The sequence below is a fragment of the Schistosoma haematobium genome, chromosome ZW (assembly GCF_000699445.3).
Source record: "Schistosoma haematobium chromosome ZW, whole genome shotgun sequence".
NCBI classification, from domain to species: domain Eukaryota; kingdom Metazoa; phylum Platyhelminthes; class Trematoda; order Strigeidida; family Schistosomatidae; genus Schistosoma; species Schistosoma haematobium.
The window spans coordinates 88,670,715-88,694,497 of record NC_067195.1 but is presented as its reverse complement, the minus strand read 5'-3'; the positions used below and the strand labels follow the sequence as shown (position 1 = coordinate 88,694,497).

Sequence of the window (23,783 nt, the reverse complement as noted above, 5' to 3'; positions counted from 1 at the left end):
TGAGATTGGTGTTCTGGACTCAACAGGCAAGGCTTGGTGAGAAGAAGGACCAATAAAGACTCTAGACTGTTTGTACGGGTTTTTATGCCGGATTAGTCCGTTCGATAATTCACTGTTCTCTAATTGGAGTTATAATTACATTATACATTAACAGGGCACAGGGCACAAGTTATAACACAAATATTTACTGCTTTCAACTTCCTAATAGTAGCTTTTGCCCTATGAATTTCCTTATTTTGTTTAAAAACTATGATCATTCATGAAGTTCTCATGGTACTATTTGCTTTATAGTCTAATCACTGATTTCTATAATAATTTATATTACATAGTGTAAAATATACTGAAAGTCAGATGAACATGGATTCTTCTGAAACTTTCGATACATCAGGATTCATGCACAATAGTTCCTATAATCAAATTCTTGATGATATGATGGAAAGAAAAGTCAATTTTCGATTGATTTACTGATTATGAGTTTTGTTCAAGATTACTTCCGTCTTGATTCAATGTAATGATTACTCAATGTAGTATTTGTTCTTCTTTTCTCGTATGATATTTTATTCTGTGTGTGTGTGTGTTGTGTTCTATTGACATGAACTATGCTCAGTATGTGAGTTGTTATTTCTCATATATGTGATTACATTCTGATGATGAATCAAAATGGGTGTACGAATGAATGTAAAAATGAGTGTATTTTCGACTAGGGTTGTTGTTGTCGTCGTCGTCGTCGTCGTCGTCGTCGTGATTTTGCGGTTAATAAATCATTACTTACATCAGTCTTTGTGTTCTTACTTTCGCATAGTGGGAATTGCAGAGGTCCCTCGTTCCGAGTATAAGTGATAAGCGTTTCCGATATAACAATCAACGACGACCAAATACAAAAAGTAGCATTAACAGAGATAAGACAATAAGCATTCAAACGACAAATTATAACACTTGACCCATTGTAGTTTCATTTCTCATCTACTAGAATAACTTTCATAACACTTTCAAATCACAGGTTGAAATCATGAGTCAATTGAAGCTACAGCACCATGGAAAACCTGGAAGCACTGGACGGCCGTTTCGTCCTAGTATGGGACTCCTCAGCAGTGTGCATCCACGATCCCACACCCCGCGGGATTCGAACCCAGGACCTACTGGCTCCGCGCGCGAGCACCTAACCATTAGACCACTGGGCCGGCCGGTATCCAAGGGTGTTAATGTCTAACTTCAACCAATCCACGAAGTTGCGCCACCGAACATCATTGTCTTCAGTGAGCTGATATCTCACAACAGACCCGGTTGAACTCCACTTTCAAATCACTCAAAACTTAATACTTGAAATAATTTTCATTTTGATATTCAATAAGCAAAAGAAGAAAGAAAAAGAAGGAAAAAGTCATTGAAATCGATACTTTCAAATTGATTATTGAATATTGTTTTATCAATGGGATAGAATATCTGTGAAGAATCTTGTGTTTAAAACTGATCCATAGATGATGGCAATATTTACTTAAGAAATACACTACTACTGAATACTAATTTAAGTAATATTTAAAAAAGTAGTATAAATATAAAAGTAAAATTAGTTGTATAGTATAAATAGTGTATAATAGAAATGATAAATTACATTGTCTTTTCATCTGGATTGTATAAAGTTCCAGTTGAAGTGGTTACATTGAATTCTGTAATATAAAATGTGAAGAAAGGCAACAAAATATCTGTGATAACTCAATTAGATTTGATGATTACAATTTAAACTTGATAGATTAGTAAATAAGAGTACAGTCAGACTAAGATGGATACAAGGACAGTTGTATTTCATAGTTGACAATATGAATTACTATATATAGGCTATCAAATGCTCTGGTATGGCCGAAGGTAGGAAGAGTCAGCTCTTCTTCTCAAAATGTTCTCACATGGCCACGTGCATACAATCACTGCCAGGGAAGTCCTACTCACTACCTTCTCGTGGCATTACTGTTGTTTACCAAATTGAGAGGAAGAAAAGCGAATGTTCGGTGCTTTATTCGGGTTGGCGGGCACGCAGAGTTGGATACCCTGATTCCAAACCGATGGTGTATATGGGCTACAGGATCCTGATGGAACAAATGGAGTATGAATCAATCGTTGATCACCGGCTACCATAGGACTGCATCTCCTAACGTTACTCCAATGACTTGCGGAACAGACCTGTAGGTTGAATGCTCCGGGTGTGGCTCTCTAAGAGAACCACCTGCTTCGGTTTTGGCACCCGGGCAATATCATAGCCCACACATAAACCGAATGATCTATGCGGCGCTTATCTGTTTGGTGCCTCCTTGTATCAATGTTTGTGTTTAATTATATATATCATACGTATGTTACTGTTTGTTTTTTCTACAATCTATTCAAAATTACTAGAGTCAAAATCAACTGAGAATATCTTAAATAATTTTCATTTTATTCAGACAGTTATTATTGACCCATCACTGGCATAACGACATGTTTCTAGTTTAGCAATAACTGATAAATATAAAACCAATACTATCATCAATATCTTGATTAACGTTTGATACAGTAATACTGTGGCCTGAAGTCTCGATCGGTAATAACGCTTAGTTTTTCTTCGTCTTTACAAATGGGACGTTGATTTACCTTAGACGAATATTTACACTAGATTCCCTCTCAGTGTCTAATCTACAAGACTTCGACATAAATTAGATCGAGAACATGTGATTAGTCTGGCTAGAATATGAATGTATATTTCCGCACCAAAAACCGACACAATCTAACAACAATCAATCAATATTAATAAGTGTAATGAAATATATAACTCATCTAGTACCTTTCAGACTATCTACAAGTTTAACTAAGCAAACAACTAATCATTATTATTCTCACCCACACAGCACAATCTCACCAGTGATGAAAGTAAAACGGTGGAATCGCTATGTGACATATATATTTGTAGATATTAGAATGAAGAATGTAAGAATTATCCACCTTTATGTGTGAATATGAACACTGGAATCCATTTATATTCAGAGGACGATTCTTAATTAAAATGAAAGTTGAATCCTGGATCCTAGTGCTAACAATAATACAAATTTGTAACCATCATTCGTTGGTGGTTAACCACTGAAAGTCCTCTATGAAACTAGTGTTGTCATGTCATGATACTCTGTTTGAATATTCTAAATATGATTCGGTGTAAAGAATTATAAAACAAACTTTCCTCTAAACTTTATCACATAATATTAGAATAGATAGATAGTGGTTAGCAGTGGAATACAGGACGCACATTTCGTCCTATTTGGGACTCGTCAGCTGAATGTTCCTGCATTTCAGAGTTAAATTTTGATCTGAGACTCGAACCCAGCACCGTTCGCTTCAAACATCATCGCGTTATTGTTTAAATGAATCTTCCCATTGGTGTTTAAAACTGCAATTGACCAGTCTCTTAGTAACATATGTGCACAATATGTGGATTGTCTCGATATTGTCTTTATTCACAAGCATTCTAAGCAAACATGGATGATGGTGGCTAGCAGTCGAATCCAGAATGCGCGTTTAATCCTTATATTCAGCAAGGAGTTCTTTTATCTTTCAAATTTTTACTTAAAATTATACTTAAATTAATGATATTAAATGAACAATAGAGCAAAAATGGTAAGTACTCACTTGAGATCTCTGTATTACTATTATCAATAATTGGAATACATAAAGTTTTTATTCTCTTTGATAAGGAGATCAAAATGAAAAAAAAATACAAAAACAATTAAATCGGTTGATACCATGAAAAGAAAATACACTTTTGAATAATTAATGTCAGCAACAGGTAAGAATCATCATTATAGAATCGTGGAGATTATTAAGTTTTCGATTGAGATCATGAACCGATAGATGTTAGACTAATATTGAAAATCTGGAAGCACTGGTTAGCTGTTTCGTCCCATTATGGGACTCCTCAGCGGTGCGCATCCACGATCCCGCAAGCTGGATTGCATCGCGCAATTTTGTGGACTGACCGAGGTTAGACATGGACACCGTTGGATGCCGGCCGGCTCACTGGTCTAGAGGTTAAGCGTTCGTGCGTGAGAACGAAGGCTCTGAGTCCGAATCCTGCGAGCGGGGTCGCGGATGCGCATTGCTGAGGAGTCCTATACTAAGACGAAACGGCCGTACAGTGCTTCCAGGTTTTCCATGGTGGTCTAACATCAATCACTTCATAATCTCAATCAAAAACAGATAAGAAGATTAATCATTTTTAATTTCTATCTGATCACCATTATAAATCCTGTATATGGAACAACATAGAAACTTGTATTATGAATGTTGTAATTTTTATATACTTACTTTACTTACTTACTTCTGTAACCCCCGATGGATCATAGGCCGGTTGTTAATTTCAGCCTAGCCTATTATCACGTGATTTATTCGCCGACTGAAATATGACTTAAACAATCTTAGTACTGTGACGTTCGACCGGTATGAGCAACCTAGTGTCCTTATTGTTCATTTGTCTTCCTAGCCCTGCCAGTTGAGTCTAGTACATCAATACCAGACTCCGCTATGTGAATCATGCATTTCAAACATACATGGTCTATATATCAGCCAAATAGACCACATCCCACTATAAATTAGGTTGTAAAATTTAGAGCAACATATATAAGCGAACAGTATTGTTTTCCATTAGATCCTCGTCAGGCTTTCTAAAGTGGAACATATGTACTTAAATGGGAAATGGATTATATCTTTAGATGTTGCTTCCCTGTTCACCAGTTTACCGTTAACGGAGACTGTTGATTTTGTGTGCCAACAACTACAGGAAAAACAAATCAATATTGGAATTCCTGAGGTTAGTCTTAAAGAATTACTTTTGAAATGCACAATGAATGTCCATTTTGTCTTTACTAACATATACTACTTGCTTACTTACGCCTGTTACTCCTCGTGAAGGAGCATAGGTCGCTCACCAGCATTCTCCATCCAACCCTGTCCTGGGCAATCCTTTCTAGCTCTGTCCAGTTGTAATTCATCCTTTTCATATCTGCTTCTATTATCCGACGCAATGTGTTCTTTGGCCTTCCTCTTTTTCGCTTCCCTTCAGGATTCCAAGTTAGGGCTTGCCTCGTGATGCAGTTCGACGATTTGCGTAATGTATGTCCTATCCATTTCCATCGTCTTTTCCTAATTTCTTCTTCAGCTGGAAGCTGGTTTGTTCTCTCCCACAGAAGGCTATTGCTGATGGTATCCAGCCAATGGATGTTGAGTATCTTGCGTAGACAGCTATTTATAAATGCTTGTACTTTCTTGATGATGGTTGTTGTAGTTCTCCAAGTTTCAGCTCCATACAGTAGAACTAACTGTCTTGACGTTCGTATTGAAGATTGCGACTTTGATATTAGTTGACAGACAGTTGTTTTGAGTTTAATATGTTGTTCAATTATATGAATGCTATTCTTGCTTCGCCAACCCTCTCCTTGAAGTTAGTGTTTCTTTGATGCCTTTCCAGTTGTCCTCCATAGTAGTTTCTTCTTCCTTCAGTATATCTTGAAAGGCTTGGAACCTGTTGTTGAGAGCTATCTTGAATTCATTGAGTCTGTCAGTATCTCGAAGGAAGGCTGTATTGAACCTTTGTAGTGCTGTTTGTCCACTTGTCCAGTTCTTTTTTAGCTTCAGTTTTAAATTGGCTACAACTAAGTGGTGATCTGAAGCTACGTCAGCTTCTCTCCTAGTTCTCACATCTTCCATTGTCCTTCGGAATTTTTAGTTGATGCAAATATGGTCTATCTGGTTCTCTATAGTGTGGTCCGGTGAGATCCATGTAGCCTTGTGTATACGCTTGTGTGGAAATATTGTGCCTCCTATGACTAATTTGTTGAATGCACACAAATTTGCAAATCTTTCTCCATTTTCGTTCCTCTCTCCCAGTCAGTCCATGTCGTCCCATAATATCTTCATATCCGATGTTGTCTATTCCGACTATGGCATTTAGATCTCCCATCAGAATGGTGAGGTCCTTTCTTGGGCACTTCTCTATGATTGACTGCAGCCGCTCGTAGAATTGATCTTCAATGTCGTCGTTGCTATCATTGGTGGGTGCATAACATTGGATAATATTCATTGTGATCCCCTCCTTCTTTGTTTTGAATGATGCTTTGATGATTCTGGATCCGTGAGATTCCCATCCTACAAGTGCATTTCATGCTACTTTGGACAGCATTAGAGCAACTCCCTGAGTGTGTGGAGCATTTTCCTCTTCGTGACCGGAGTATAGCAGCATCTCTCCCGTAGCTAGCCTTTTCTGTCCAGCTTGGGTCCAATGGGTTTCGCTGTTTCCCATTTAATAACATATATTATCGACAAATTGATGGTATAGCGGTGGGTTCGCCTCTAGGTCTCATCCTTGTGGATTTCTTCCGGCGAAACTAGAAAGCGGACCTCTCATAGACATTATCAATAAGCTTGATTTCTATTGTTGTTACGTTGATGCCACTTTCATCATTGCCAATCAGAACATTAGATAAGAACAACTACTAGAACTAGTTAATAACAAACATCCTGCAATTAAATTTACATGTGAAGAGGAACTAGATAATAAACTACATTTCCTTGACGTTTTGTTAAATAGAAAAGAAAACGGTTCTGTCAGTAGAAGTGTATATACAAAAAGTTCTTCATCAAGCCAATACACATATTTCTTAAGCTTTGTACCCCATCATTATAAGAGAAACTTAGTCAAATGTCTGGCAAATAGAGCTATTAAGATATTCTCAGTTGACACAAATGATAAAGAATTAGAGTACATTCATAATATGTTGATTGAGTTGGAATATTCATAGGGTTTCCTGAAGAAACAATTGCATGTAACAAACAAGAAAATAGTGACACTAACGGCTAATAAGAAACCTCTTTTCTTGAAGCTACAATTCAATGATGATGTAACTGGTGATGTACTACGTGATAGATTGACTAGAGCAGTGAAAAGAACGTTTAATGCAGCTAACCTCTGTCTATTGTACTCGACCCGATCTGTGGTGATTTCCCAACTAAAGTATAAGTTACCTGGTTATGCCACTTCTATGTGTATTTACAAATTCAGCTGGTCCTGTGGATGAAGCTATATTAGGTCCAATACCAAACAACTGAACCAAAGAGTTAGTGAACACCTCCCTTCGTGGTTAGAAAAAGCTAATGTCAAGACAATACGCAGCTCCGTTCCATCACACGATCGATAGCGGTCATGTAGTGGACAGAAGCAAGTCATTTAATGTTATTTATCGTATTCCCACTAGTTTTCCTTATGGTGTTCGATCTCGTCTCTTACACATAGCAGAAGCTATAGGAATTGGAACCAACAATCCAAGTCTTTGTGTTCATAAGAAATTCGTAACACCCTTATCTACCCTTTGGCTTTAATAAATGAATTTAATTATTATCAGGAGGGGTTTGTGGAGATTTTAGAAATTTCACTACTTGAAATCATGAGTCAATTGAAGCTAGACCACCATTGAAAACCTGGAAGCCCTGGAAGGCCGTTTCGTCCTAGCATAAGACTCCTCAGCAGTGTGCATCCACGATCTCACCCCCTGCGAGACTCGAACCCAGGACCTACTGGTTCCGGATAGGTTTCAAATGAATGAATTAAGGATTTTAAAACCAGAGTTGTATCTATCATCACAAAAAACTAACCAAATAGAGAAATGATTCACAAGTTACCTGTATAAGTGTTCCTGATGTTTGAAAAATTTTAATAATCATTACAAGTGGTATTAAAAGTACACTGGAACTAGCTATAAGCCAGCCAACTTTTACAGCCCATCCTGGGAATCGATATGGTTTATGAATTGATGCCCGTTTATAAGTTAACTCCTCATAAACAATAACGCTGATAATGAAAAGAGCCTAGAATTTTTCCGCAAAGAAAATACAACAACACATCCATTCACTTGCAAATAGAAAACATGGTAAAGGAATGTTGGAAAGTCAATCTGATAATAAATTACATTATAAACTAACCACCAATATATGTGTTTTTAACAAGATTTGATCAGATAATTTCAAATAAAATGAACATCGGGTCAGTCAGTCAGCTACAACGTAGAACTAGGCACGTACATACATCGGTCCGAGTTGCCATACCTCATTAGCACAACAAGATGAATACCGAATTCATAGAAGTAGTTAATATAATGGTGGTAATACATAAAACAAAGATTGCATATAAGGATATAGTACGGGATGAAAGTTAGTTCGTAGAAAAAAAATGAAATAATTTTAGTCTCATAGTTTAAGGGAATATAGAGAGTGTATACACCGACGCCATTGTGATCGGTTCTGAGACATGTCATCCACAGTCTCCAACCATTGGTTACGATAGTCACACGAACCCCAACCAACTAGCTTACATCTATCAACATGGCTGAGATCAGAAATTTAGTGACTTTGTGGACTGATGCCATGTTTTGGTTTGGCCGCCCCCAACTTTCTTCCGACCATCTCCAACACCGGTTGGCATTGCACGTTGCGCTAATCGGTGTTTAGGCATACGCAACACGTGGCCCAACTATCTGTGATCAAATTCTAGTAACTTATGAGTATCTTCTACTCTTAATGACCACGTTTCTTAGCCGTAAAGTTGAACAGAACAATCTGCTGCTCAGCATATCCCAATGAATCGCAATTGGATTAAATTACTTTTTAATCATCCTCTGAAGAAGTGACCTACACTGAGTTACAAAACATCTGAGATTCTAAAAGCTTAATGTTTCTACACATTGGGATATTATAAATATTTCTTGTTTACAACAACAATATGTTCGTTTCTTCCTGAATATAAGATTACTCAGTAAGTTTAACTAAATAACTGACAAAATATCAGAATATTCAGGTTTGAATCAAAGCATTATACTACTCAACCAATCTAGACAGTAGTTGGTATAACCAACTGAGTGTATTAAATCTCACTATTATTCATCATGTAGTCATTGTACTACTGTACAACATTATCAGCACTTAGTTCAGAGAGAAGTGAGATCTCTATATTTGACTAATAGCTTGTTTTATTGTTCTGAAATTCAACTAGTTGTTATCCATTACAGTGTGGTCATTTGATTATTTTACCTTTGAGCTTGTAGTTATTATTTCTTTTTCCTATTAGCTTGTTCAGTTTGAACGAAAACAAACATACAAATAGTGACCGCACAGATTGAACAACAGCCAACCAACTAAGTTTCAGACTAGAGGAACAAGCTGTTAATCAATTGTAATGAAGTTCTAATTGTTCACTTCTCGTTCAATTAAATTATTTATTTGTTTATTTGAACACATTGATATTGGTACAAGGAGGTACCAGATACATATGCGCCACACAAATCTCACTTGGTTTGTGTGTCGGCTGTAATTCTGCCCGGATCCCCAGACCGAAACAGGTAGTATTCCTAGTGGGCCACACTCGGAGCCTCCGACCTAGAAATCTGATCCACACGTCAGTGGAGCATCGTAAGGAGATGCAGTCCCATGATAGCCGGTCACCATCGATTGGTTCATACGCCATTTGTTGCTTCAGGACTCTCCATGTCCACCAACCCGAAAATTCGCTTTTCATCCTCTCAATTTGGTAGACAACAGTAATGCCACGAGAAGTCAGTGAATATGACTTCCCTGTTGGTGGCTGTATACGCATGGCCATGTGAAAGTATTTCGAGAGGGAGAGCGGGCTCTCGACACTCTCAGCCGTACCTGGGCATTTGGGGGCATTCAATTAAATACTGATGTTGTGTATTACAAAATAAAAGCTTCATGAATAAACTATCTAACTTAGAAACCACAATGCATTTTAATAATATTGAACTCAATTAACTAAATAATGCCAATTCATAGCTAATTTCCACACGGTTTAATAGAGTTTCTTTTACAGAGATCAATTTAATGGTTTTATAGTTGAGTTCATGAGTCAATTAAAGCTAGACTATTATGAAAAATCTGGAATCACTGGACGGTCGTTTCGTCCTAGTGTGGGACTCCTCAACTTAATAATAGGTATTAAAGAATATCCCGATAAATATCAGTGATGAAGAGTTAGTAACATGAGACCTTGAGGTTAAGATCAAACTGATTATTCTTACTCTTTTCAATGTTTATAGAATTTATAGGAAGACACTTTACAAGACATTCTAGTCACTTGATTCTAATAAAGTTGTTTACAAATTAGAGAATAACGTAAATGTGTTATAAGCAATGATGGATAGTGGTTAGCAGTGAAATCCAGGACGCACGTTTCGTTCTATTTGGGACTCATCATCTGAATGTAACTGTAACTCAGAGTTGATGTTCACTCTTAGACTCGATTCCAATACTGTTTGCTTAAATCGTCATCACGTTATCCACTTAACTACTGAGTCCTGATAGTCACGTCCTTATAATGCTTGTGAATTGAGGCAGTATCTAAGCAATACACATAGTATGCACATATGCCAATAAGAGTCTGATCAACTGCAGTGCTTAATATCAATGGGAAGATTCGAATAGACAATACAAATGTTTATTGACAACTTGAACAGTATTTATCTACCAAATATAAATTCTGAATAACACTTACAAAAGTAAATATTGGTGTTACTATACACCAGAATAAGCATGTAATCCATGTTAATGAGAAACCATACATCATTTTCATGTCATTTGAAATACGCTTGTAACCTGTGGTTAGAAAAACAATAGAACAGAGAGATTAAAAAAACTTTTTTCAGATTTACAAGCAGAAACCCTCAAAGTGTTGATTTGTTAAAGTTTATGATTCATAGAGATCTACATCCATCGAACTACACGAAATCCAACCCATTATCTTCTATTGTCTTACAGTAAACATAACATCATTGATAAACCAGTCATTGATTTAAGTGTGTTTTACGCAAACGTTGCATATTCTGTATTTACCTGAGAGAAACCCTAAACAATGGTGGAATGGCTAAATTATACACTTTGGGTTTCATCATTTATCAATCTAACGTCTATTCTTAATGGAAATAATCTTAAAACATGCAAATTGATTTTTAAAAAAACTATGCTACATAAGTTTTTTCAGACCTAATTATGATTTAATAGTTGAATTCATAAGTCCATTAAAGCTAGACCATCATGGGAAACCTGGAAGAACTGAACAGCCGTCTCGTCCTAGTATGAGACTCCTCAGCAGTGAGCATCCACGATCCTGCCTTGAGACTCGGGCTCTGGATCCTGAGTCACACGTGCGAACGGATAACCTCTAGACCACTGAATCCACTGGCACCCAAAGGTGTTAATGTCTAACTTCAACCAATTATGATTCATACAAAAATTTGTATATATGTTTTTAATTTCTTTCGGGAAACAGAAATCCCTAGATTTAAAAGATATTTTTGACTGAACCACTGTGAAATGATATATTTACTTGGCGAAATAGATAGCAAAATGAAATTGAATTAGCACAGGTAATTTTGTTATCTGAGCCCAGAGCTCCAGCGCCAACTCAGAGAACAAAACTCCATCAAAATCATCTACCTGAGCTACAAATCTTCTCCACCATCTCATAGGTAATATTATTCAATTAGTATATTATTTACTAACTTGATTCATCATTATTTGTTGAATTACATTCACCTTCATAGTCTACTCTTCTATAATAAGATACCCGTTTTAGCTAACGATTGTCTTATTGTTAATTTTGTGCCTAAGGCAATAAGCCTGGCTAGTGAATTTATGTTGACCATTCGGTGTCTATTGTTATTTGTAACTATAATATCAGTCTAGAAACGTTCTCTTGAATGACATGGTCCTTTTAATCATTTCAAACCCCTTATTTTTAGATATAAAATGTTGATAATCAGTAAAAGGTACTCAATATTTATGTCACTCGATTGATAATTCAATACAGTGGTTACCATTTTTTTTATTTGAAAAATATCTGACATAAAACTACTTAAATCAGCTATTTAAGTAGCATGAAATAAAAGTAAAAAATATATAAACTGGTTTCTTCATTTTTTTTTCAAAAAATACTAGCTACTCTGTATTGTCTGATGAAATAGCTAAATTAAGAAAACTTAAGTAAATAACAGAATGTAGACATGTTAGATTCAATTCAGAAAATCATATCTAATCTAATGATACTTTAATATTCACTTTTATCGCCTCTAACTGTAAAATATTTGAACTAATATAAACTTCTTGTAAGCAATGATAGATACTGGTTAGCAGTGGGATCCATGACGCACGTTTCGTCCTATTTGGTACTCGTCATCTGAATGTACCTGCATCTCTGAGTTGATGCTCACTCTGGGACTCGAACCCAGTAACATTCGCCTCAAACTCAGTAGCTTCAGACTCAGTAGCTGAGTGGATAACGTGATGGCGTTCGAAGCAACTGGTACAGGGTTCGAGTCCCAGAGTGAACATCAACTCAAATGCAGGTACATCCATCTGATGAGTCCAAAATAGTGCAAAACACGCGTCATGGATTCCGCTGCTAACCACTATCCATCATTGCTTACAAAAAGCTTGTGAATTAAGGCAACATCGAGGCATATGCACAGTATGTACGTATGCCAATAACAGACTGATCAATTGCAGTCTTAAATCTCAATGGGAAGATACAAGCCAAACAATACCAAGTGAATTAATATAAACTTCTTCGAATAAATTATATTTGAACTAACCATAAATGTATCCAATCACTAATGATTCTAACAATCCCACAATCAATATGATACGACTTCCACTGTAATAGTCAAGTAATTGAAATACATACATTCCACCCTAAAGAAAAATGTATAAATAAAGAGAAGAGTTACTGTATATTGATGAAAAATGTGATAAGGTAAATGAATGGAAGACAAATCGGTTGAATAACAGTATGAAGATTATACATCAAACTTCTTTTATCTTGCTAATTTTGAAAAGATTACGATATCATTTAAAACCGGAAAACGGGAGTAAAGTCAACAACACTACAACAGGAAAAGCTGAACTGTTACACTGTGCTCCAGCCCTACTAAATGGAGCAGGAAGACCAGATTCATGTGGGAAAATATATGTATATATATTTCTCAAGCAGCCCGGAAGAAAGAAAGATAAGCACGCAACTCATGTGTATATGTACAGTACGAAAATGTCATCGGAAAACGCCAAAAACATAGAGTAGTAAAAGAGGAAACAAACCGATAACATTTAAGATCCTTCACGTGAGAAACACAAACTTAAGGTTGAAGTGGCTACTCAGTATTCCCAAGAAAATTCCATTTCTTTAAACTACAGTCAACGCTCATGAAAACAAGCAATTACACATTAAAATAACTTTCCTAACGAACATGTTAGCGAAAGGAATTTCGAAACATCAACGGAGTCATAAATTTCGCCAACTTCTCTGGTCGACTCTGTTAACTAGGAATTCACAGTTCTGACTTTAGTTTCACATTGCTTTAAATTATCTTTTAATTTACTCCATTCATCATTGTTAGAGAGCTTAGTAAATAGAAAATTCACTTAAAATTCAAGTTGAGATCAAGAAAGAAACACTGAATCAACTTACATTAGTGACCATTGATAGACCAACTAAATATGATGTAATACATACACAACCGACAAATATACAACGAAACCTTTTGCTCGTTAAAGCATGAGGAAAATAATCTCCTGCAGCTGCTATGAAACCTTCAACTCCTGCGAACTGTTTATAAAAAATAACAGATTTTAGAATTCAGATTGCAAATGAAATAGTGAATAATTATTAAGCAGTTAATGTATGTTCAATGGAAGATAGTGGCGAAATTCTGTGGATTGGTTAAAGTTAGACATTAACAATTTTGGATGACGGTCAGCTCAGTTGTCAAGAGGTTAGGCGTTCGCACTCGAGAATAAAGGTCCTGGATTCGAATATCGCGAGCGGAATCGTGGATGCGCATTTCTGAGGAGTCCCATACCAGGACGAAACGGTCATCTAGTACTTCCAGGTTTTCCATGATGGTCTAGCTTCAATTGACTCATGATTTGAAATATTGAAAATAACCACTTCTCTAGTAAATATACATATCAGAATAACTAATATTTGAAGATTGTATTATACAATGGCATTCTGTGAATGATCACCTTATCTATCGGTTAAAGTAAACATTAACCAAAGAATACCTTTCACTGAGATTATATTTTACAAATCAATAATCATCGAAATGTAATTATTCAAACTTCATGAAGGACGTTTATCATCAAGTCATTGAATTCGTGGAACATGTTGGTTGTTCTAGGTTTACTTGGAAATATCGATCTTTAATTTTGTACGATTATAACTTCTTTGTGTTGTCGCTTTTGTTGTTGTTGTTGTTAAGATAAAACGTACAAGCTTTAACATGCTTACCAACTGAAGTCACAGAAGATTATATTATTATCTACATTCCAGACGAGTTGATGTATTGATGCACAAACGAACAGATTATCCTGATCGAAAATATTCTATCCTTTATCAACTATGAACTCCATCTGGAGCCCCTCTTGGGCTACTGTCCAGGACAGAATGGGTTAAAGGAGGCTAGTCAGCGGCCTATGCTCCATTGGGAATAACAGCCGTAAGTAATTAAGTAAGTAATCAACAATTACACTTTCATCATTGAGCTTCACACTATTGATGAAGTTTTGTTCTCTAAGCTGGATGATTTGGTCGTGGAGCATTCATCGTTCTTTTCAACGACATCATCAACACAAACTTCAAATAGATGTGACGTGTTCGAATTTCTCCACATATAGCTCAAAGCTTGTTCTGGCAAGAAATTCGAGCACCACTTCTATTTGAAGTTTGTGCTGATCATGTCATTGAGAAGAACGACGAAATCTCCATGACCAAACATTCCAGCTTAGAGAACGAAACTTCTTCAAAATCATCCACCTGGACTATAAATCTTCTCCATCATCTCGAACTTCATACTATATTTATAGCTTACTTCATAAGATAATAAGTTAAATATGAAAAAAAGAAAACCTGTTCATAGTACTTACCATACTGTCAATACCCAATAGGATAATCATAATAAAAAAACATATTGACCAGAATGGGCTACCTGGCATAGTACCAATTGCTTTTGGATATACAATAAAACCAAGTCCAGGACCAGATTCAGCTATTTGATTCAATGGTATATTTGATATATATGACATATAACCAAGTGTACAAAATATAACACATCCAGATAATAAACTTGTAAATGTATTAACCAGTGCAAATAGGTAGCAATCTCTAATTGATAAGCAACAAAAAGGAGAAAATTAGTATTTCAGTAAGATAATATGATTCCTGTATGATGCGAATCGATATAAATCGGGGAAAAAAAGAATCAATGTAATTAATGATGAGATCATGAACCGATTGGTGTTAGACCACCAATGGAAAACCTGTAAGCACTGAACGGCCGTCTCGTCCTATTATAAAACTCCTCAGCAGCGCACATCCATGATCCAGCTCCCAAGATTCGAACCCAGGACCTTCGGTCTCTCGCGAGAACGCTTAAACTCTAGATCACTTAGTCGGTAGGCATCCAACAGTGTTAATGTCTAACCTCAACCAATCCACGAAATTGTGCAACCATCTTTCAATGTACTGGGGTAGATACCTTTCTCTACCCGAAACAGATAGGCTCCACTGGTCACGGCTGTCCAGTGCTCCCATGTTTTCAATGGTGTTCTAACATCAATCGGTTCATGATCTCAATCAAAAACCTAATAATCTCCACAGCCCTATACTGGTAATTAATATTGCAAGCAATTTTTTTTAAAAGTTCTATTGTTTTAAATGATAAAGCAACTGTTCAATAGCATGTCATTAGTTTAATCTTCAATTGATAACGCTGTGATAATAAAAGAAAAGAAGAATCATCAATGATAGTTCAATCAGCTAAAACAAATTTTTAAACGATTACTCTGGTTTATAATCAACGATGGATAGTGGCTAGTAGTGGAATGCAGGACGTGTGTTTCGTCCCATATGGGAGTCTTCAGTTGGATTTACCTGCATCCTAGAGTTGATATCCCCTCTGTGACTCAAACTCAATGCCGTTTACTTGAAACATCATCGCGTCATCCACTTAACTACTAAGTCCTGATAGATGCTTGCTTAGAATGCTTGTGGATTAAAGGAATATCGAGGTAATCAGCATAGGATGCACATATACTAATCAGAGATTGATCAGTTGCAGTGCTAAACATCAATGGGAACTTTCGAGTAAATAATACAAAGTAGATTACTTTGTTTGTTTGTCATTGTTAATTTTCTCTTAAAAGAACTAGCCCCTCAGTAAATTACACTCTGGTTAATCACTGGTGTTAATGATGAAACATGAAGTGTCACATTTATTACTATCATTATCATTATTATAGCAACTCTCAAACAATCAGTTTCGATTATAGTTAAATTTTGGTTAAGCCATTTTATTAACTTAATTAACAGACAATGGTATTCAAACAGTAGCAATTCGTCTATTTCTTAGTATTATTATGATCACTAACACGACCGTATAAAAGTGTATTCCTGATCACAAGTGACAACCTACGGACATATCTCTCTCTACTTACTTACTTACACTTGTTACCCTTCGTGGAGCAGCATAAGCTGCCCATAAGCATTCCCCATTCAACACTGTCCTGGGCAATACTCTCCAGTTCTTTCCAGTTGTTATTCATCCTTCTCATATCTGCTTCCATTTCCCAATGTAATCTGTTCTTTGAAATTCCTCCTTTCCGTTTCCCTTCAGGATTCCAAGTTAGGGCTTGTCGCGTGGTGCAGTTTGGTGATTGCCTCAATGTATGTCCTATCCATTTCCAGTGTTCTTTTATAATTTCCTCTTCAGCTGGAAGATGGTTTGTTCTCTTCCACAGAAGGCTATTGCTGATGGTATCTGGCCAATGAATGTTGAGTATCTTGCGTAGACAACTATTTATAAATACTTGTACCTTCTTGATGGTGGTTGATGTAGTTCTCCAAGTTTCAGCTCCGTACAATAGAACTGCCTTGACGTTCGTATTGAAGATTGTGATTTTGATAGCGGTTGATAGTTGTTGTGAGTTCCATATGTTCTTCAATTGCAGGAATGTAACGCTTGCTTTGCCATATCTCTCTCTGGCTAAAATGCTAATATCTTAAATATCACCCGTTGATTCATTGTCTTCCTCATGTATATATGTACTCGAATCCTATTATTAGCCTTTACCTTGCCTGACTACCTGTATCTTATTCGGTTTGACTAATAATTCACCTGTGTATTTGCATTTCCCCTCTCTGCTTCAAATTCGCTCGATGTACTTGTAGCTTTGTGATCTGTACTATCCGCTAGTAAACTGTAGTCACCGTTTCTTATTGTCTTCTCATTTCAAACACCCTTGAAGTTTATATGATAACGGTTATCAAAGTGATTGATGATTAACGAGGTTAAGCCACTACATTATAACTTGATTTAATACTACTGATTTTGTACAGTAAGAACATCTAAGCACTAGTTTTAGAATATTATAACAAATATCTCGGTGAGGCTTTAATTTACGGACGACCTTTGAGCGACGCTAGACCGACCTTGAGAGTATCCACCTAATAACTAGAACTAAATGAGGGTTATAAACCAGTGTGAGAAATTAGAATTATGATTTACAGTTGATGGTGAAGGTTCGACATTAGATTAAAGGGTTTTCATCACGAACTGACATCAGCTTTAATGTCAAAACTCTTTTTGGTCAAATGAATGAATGAATTTCGTACCAAAATCTAAGACCTGTTATCATATATTTGATTGGTTCGTCTATAAATTATAATCTTGCCAATATCCCTTTTTGATTGAAATCATAAACCTATCAATTTTAGACAATGATCAGTTTATGCTTTCAGTGAAACACAACAATCTCTATGAACTCAATACGTATAAATATCTGTTTTTGATATTCATCCCAGTTGTAATTGTTCAGAATACAATTGACACTGTTTGCTATAGCATTCCTTACACTTCTGTCTTCTATTTTCTCATTTACAACTTGGTTGGTTCTAGAGTTCGATTGCTCAAGTTATACGTCGTATATTGAAAAAAATCTAAGCTCTAGATATAACAATTTTCGACGAGATTATAATTTATAGATGAATCAATCAGGTATAAGATAATAGGTCTTGGAATTTGGCACGAAATTCACTCATCCTTTTGGATAAATAGAGTTTTAACATTATAGCTGATGTCAGTTGGTGATGAAAATCCTAAATCTAATTCCGAAACTTAACCATCACAATTCGAATTCCCCACACTGGTTTATAACCTTCATTTGGTCCTAGGTGTTAGGTGAACACTCTCAAGGTCAGTCAAGCGTCGCTCAAAGGTCTTCTATGAATTAAAGTTTCACCCAATTTTCTAAATATTTTCAACAGTTTGTATCAGTCAAACATACTCAATCATTAGCTCCCAAATGCTCTGGTACGGCCGAAAGTGGGGAGAGTCAGCTCTCCCTCTCGAAATACTCTCACATGGCCACTTGTATACAGCCACAAACAGGGACGTCATATTCACTGACTTCTCGTGGCATTACTGTTGTCTACCAAACTGAGAGGACGAAAAGCGAATATTAGGTGTTTTAACCGGGTTGTTGGATACAGAGTGTTCACCTAGGGGAGTTGGAAAACCCTGATTTCAAACCAATGATGCACATGGTCTACAGGATCCTGAGGGAACAAATGGAGAATGGACCGTTCGTTGGTCACCGACCACCATGGGACTGCACCTCCTTACGATGTTCCACTGCCTTGCGGATCAAACCTTGAGGTCAAAAGCTCCGGATGTGGCCCCCTAAGAACACCACCTGTTTCGGTTTGGGTACCCGGGCAGTATCACAGTCCTCACACAAATCTCATTTGATTTGTATGGTACATATGTATCTGGTGCCCCTTTGTACCAACATCTATGTGTTAAAACAAATAAAAAAAGCTCAATCATTAGAGTTTCCTACCACTTCTGATGGTACAACTATCTTACAGTGTATCAAATTCCAATTTATCTCTTTCTCTCCCTCCGTCATTTTCTGTTTCTTAAAAGGATAAATAAAAACGAAAACATGCCAATAATTTCAGTGTTTCCATGTGAGTTTCTTCGTTTTTTTTTCTGGTATTTAGCATTATTAATCTTTGTATGATAGAATGTCAGTCAGTCAATGAGTCAGTCAGCTACAATGTAGAACCAGGCACATTTATGCATCGGTCCAAGTTGGCATACCTAAATGATAAAATGTGAATATATATGTATATACTGGAACATTTACAATTATTCCGTATTAACTAGATGAAATATAAGTAGTTTAATTTCATTATTGGCACAAATGAGAAATATATGACTCAAACATTTAAACAACCCGTTCATCAATGAATTCCTAACTGTAACTTGTGATCTAATCATTATTCTAAATGAATAGTTGTAATCATTCAACATGTTACATCTACACAAGTATTATATTGTTAATAAGTATCATTTGAAAATACTTGAAATAGATCAAGATTTCGGTAAAAGTAACAGATATAAGTAGTATGTATCATCAATGGAAAGTGAAATACCTGTAGGTAGAAGGTTAAGAAGATCGAGAAAAAAAATAGAGAATGAGAACAGACAATGATTAGTGTGGAAACGAAGGAACAGTGAAGTTCAAGACGACTGATTGACATTATATAATTGAAGTATTTACTGTATGGTTCACAGATTTTACTAAGATGTTCTGTAATTTTATATGCAAATACATTCGACTGTCCCTACTTGTCTTCTCGTTCATTACAATATGAATTGAATATCGTTAGTTGATTTTCTTGAAGCTTTTAAGAGTTTCCATTTCTGTATCCTATTCATCAAATAAGTAATAAGTCAGATCAATAAGTGATCAGTCATATTTGAACAGATTATGACTTTCATTGTCACGTAACATACTGAATGGATACAATTTTAATTAACAGTGTTGTGGTGAACGAGAATATAAGGACAATCTTCAACCGCTTCTCCTCTTCTAGCCAACCTCAAGGCCAATTAATCAATTAACAATAGAATGTATTTGAATACAAAATTACAGAATTTCTTAGTAAAATCTGAGAACCATACAATAAATACTTCATTCAAGAAGGTAAAAGTATTTATGAAAAGTTGTCTACGCAAGATACTCAACATTCATTGGCCAGATACCATCAGAAACAGTCCACTATGGGAAAGAACAAAGCATCTTCCAGCTGAAGAGGAAATTATAAAAGAACACTGGAAATGGATAGGACATACATTACGCAAATCATTAAACTGCATCACGAGACAAGCCCTAACTTGGAATGCTGAAGGGAAGGGGAAAAGTGTAAGGCCAAAGAACTCATTGCGTCGGGAAATGGAAGCAGATATGAGAAGGATGAATAACAACTGGAAAGAACTGGAGAGTATTGCCCAGGACAGGGTTGAATGGGAAATGCTGGTTAGCGATCTATGCTCCATCACTAGGAGTAACATAATTAATTTTTCTAAATTTAGTCAATCAATCAATATTATTCTTATATTTTAAATGATACTTACCGTAAAGAATTATGATGAAATTGATTATAACTACCAAAAGAAGTTAATACACCTAAACCAAGGCTATAACTAAAAAATATTTGAGTTCCTGCATCCGACCAAACCTTTAAAATGAATTTTGTAATATAGAAAATAATAATGAACAAGTTAATTATACAACAATGATTATTCATTGTATAACTGTTAAGATGATCATATCATAAAACAACATTTGGACGTATTAAATCATTGAACAACACATCATGAGCGATAAACTTCACAAGAACAATGAAAATTCCATGATCAAATCATTCAGTGTAAAGAACAAAACTTCATCAAAATCATCCATTTGAACTATAAATCTTCTCTACTAAACTTTTTATTATATCATTATATTATCAACTTGATAAGGTACTTCACATATGTAGTTCAGTAATGATAACAGGATAATGACAGTTAATAGTACACTTTATACCACTAATGTAAGAAGTTGGTTATAAGTGTTTTGTTCAATTTGAAACATATAATCAGTGATATTCTGTTAGCACTTCAAACCTAAAGAAGATCAAACTATGAAGTAAGGTGACACAGGTATGAATCTCACTGGGTACACTAATTCTTCGAGGTTACAGACAATTTTTATCGTCAATTACCAAGTTAAGTTTATAGTTTCCTTTTAATCATCGTCAACCAATCAATATTTCAAGATAGTGTAAATGATGTCAAATTACCTAAACTGATGCCCGAATTGCAACTCGATCGACCGAATACGTTCAGCATTTGAAGGGCTAGACTAATACGGTATTAGTATTATTCATCGATATATCAACCATAAAGAAGTAGTTTATTGAGAATATTTGAGATGAAGAAACGTTTACACGTAGGTCTGAGAGATGTTGAACAATAAGCACAAAATATTTTTATATCACAATAGGAGAATGCTATAAACATCATACATTGTCATAATACAAATGAATTGTGATTCAGTGTATATAAGAATTAATACATGCAATCTCAGTTTCGCTAAATGATTTGGCAAATGATGCAATAATCGTTTTAGTAACGTATAATCTTGTCCAATTTTATGATAAATAGTCTTTTCTTAAGCGTTCACGCACAAAACCGAATGTCCTGGATTCGAATCCCATGTTTGGGATCGTAGATGCGCACTGCCGAGTAGTCCCATACTAGGACGAAACGCTCATCCAGTGCTTCCAGGTTTTCAATTGCGGTCTAATATCAATCGGTTCATGATCTCAATCAAAAAGGAAACCACTGTAGATACATGAGGAGGAGAATGTCAAAAATTAGTTATGAATAATTTACTTGACCGATTAAACATTTGAATTTACAGTACAAATGGTGAATAATGGGTGATTTGCAAAGTTTATTAATTTTGCGTTCCGATTAGATTTTTGAAATATGAGCTAGTGAAATTATGTAATTTGAGGATTACATTACCCTCGTATGGCGAAAGGTGGGGATAGTCAGCTATCGCTCTCAAAATACTCTCACATGGCCACATGTATACAGCCACTAACAGGGACGTCATATTCACTGACTTCTCGTGGCATTACTGTTGTTTACGAAACTGTGAGGATGAAAAGCGAATGTCCGAGTTGGTGGACACGAAGAGTCCATCTAGGGGAGTTAAAAAAACCCTGATTCCAAACCAATAGTGCACATGGGCTCCAGTATCCTGAGGGAACAAATGGAGTATGAACCAATCGTTGGTGACCGGCTATCATGCGACTGCATCTCGTTACATTGTTCCACTACCTTGTGGATCAGACGTTTAGGTCGAAGGCTCTAGATGTGTCCCTTTAGGAAAACCACCTGTTTCGGTTTGGGTACCCGGGCAGTATCACAGCCGACACACAAATCAAGTGACTTGTGTGGTGCACATATATATTCAGTGCCCTTATGCACCAATATTTATGTGTTCAAACAAGCAAATTTTGTCACATTCGTTTCGTTCACTATATTGAGATGTATCAGTGAAAATATTTCGCGTGAAATTATGAAACGTATTGAAATCAATTTAGATCCATGGGATTCTTCAGAAACACCACACTCTGCATAACATCTTTGGTTTTTCAATAGTACACTTGTGATGAACAGAATACGAGTGGGGACAATCGATTGTATACGGTAAGATATTACAGAGCATTTCAACTATATAGTAAATAGTTAATTTGTAAAATATTAAAACATAGTCCCAAACTTGACTGTTCTTTTTGGAAATATCAGTCCATTGTCTCAGATTTGATTATTCATGCATTTTCATATCAACTGCGTTCCGTTTCCGTACTTTTCTTATCGATCTTCTACTGAAATACATTCTTTGCCTGACCACCGTTATATACTACTTATATGGATATAAGTAACCCACACCATACACAACCTAATAATATACACAATTCAATCATTATAGTTTAGAAATAAAAAGGATGAAGAATGAACACTCCTTATTATCACTTACTGTCATATCTGTTAATTTCGACCAATCCGGTTTTAAATAGTGAATTAATCCATTTGAAGCACCATCAAGTAAAGCAGTTCGTATTAATAGAATAAACATGAATCCATATGGTAAAAGTGCAGTCACATACATAATCTATGCAAATTAATAAAAGTCAATAACTTGATTAAATATACAGTTAACAATAATTAAAAAGAACTAAGGAACTTCATAAAAAGGAAATCAGATCGTTTATAATGAAGTCGAAGTTTAGTTCATCCACAGATTTCTTCATTATTGAAAGCATTCATCTCAAGTTGAATTCATTAATATAATCACTTTAGAAACACACAAATAAGAAACAAAATGGTGTATCTCTTTCTTGAAGTGAACCATCCAGATATAAATCAACGATTATGAAATTAATCGAGATAGTGATACTGATGGAACAGCTAGGATGCGTCTGGACAATCTGGACTTTGCAGATGATCTCACTCTTCTATCTTACACACAACAATAAATGCAAGAGAAAACGACCAGTGTAGCAGCAGCCTCAGAAGCAGTAGGTCTTAACATACACAAATGGAAAAGCAAGAATCTCCGATACAACAATCATATTACACATGTCAGAGAAGCTTTGGAAAATGTAAAAACCTCCACATATATTGCCAAAATCATTGATCTGATGCATATGTAAAGGCGCGGATCGACAAGGCAAGAGCAGCATATTTACAATTGAAGACCATCTGGAACTCAAGACAACTGTCAATCAACACCAAAGTCAGAATTTTCAATAC

At 35.8% G+C, this 23,783-nt stretch overlaps 1 protein-coding gene across 1 annotated transcript in view; it reads right to left on the bottom strand.

Annotated features, from left to right (window-relative positions):
* Positions 1 to 1,313: 1,313 nt before the first annotated feature.
* Positions 1,314 to 23,783, bottom strand: part of SLC6A6_2 (Sodium- and chloride-dependent taurine transporter) — a 32,324-nt gene continuing 9,854 nt past the window's right edge. The window contains exons 6-14 of the mRNA XM_035734392.2: positions 23,008 to 23,142; positions 20,547 to 20,650; positions 14,992 to 15,229; positions 13,535 to 13,672; positions 12,663 to 12,762; positions 10,568 to 10,668; positions 7,687 to 7,872; positions 3,646 to 3,700; positions 1,314 to 1,667 (exon numbers count right to left, since the gene is read on the bottom strand). Of these exons, the coding sequence (XP_035587686.2) occupies positions 1,609 to 1,667; positions 3,646 to 3,700; positions 7,687 to 7,872; positions 10,568 to 10,668; positions 12,663 to 12,762; positions 13,535 to 13,672; positions 14,992 to 15,229; positions 20,547 to 20,650; positions 23,008 to 23,142 (1,116 nt within the window). The 3' untranslated portion in view covers positions 1,314 to 1,608. The remainder of the gene's footprint in view (positions 1,668 to 3,645; positions 3,701 to 7,686; positions 7,873 to 10,567; positions 10,669 to 12,662; positions 12,763 to 13,534; positions 13,673 to 14,991; positions 15,230 to 20,546; positions 20,651 to 23,007; positions 23,143 to 23,783) is intronic.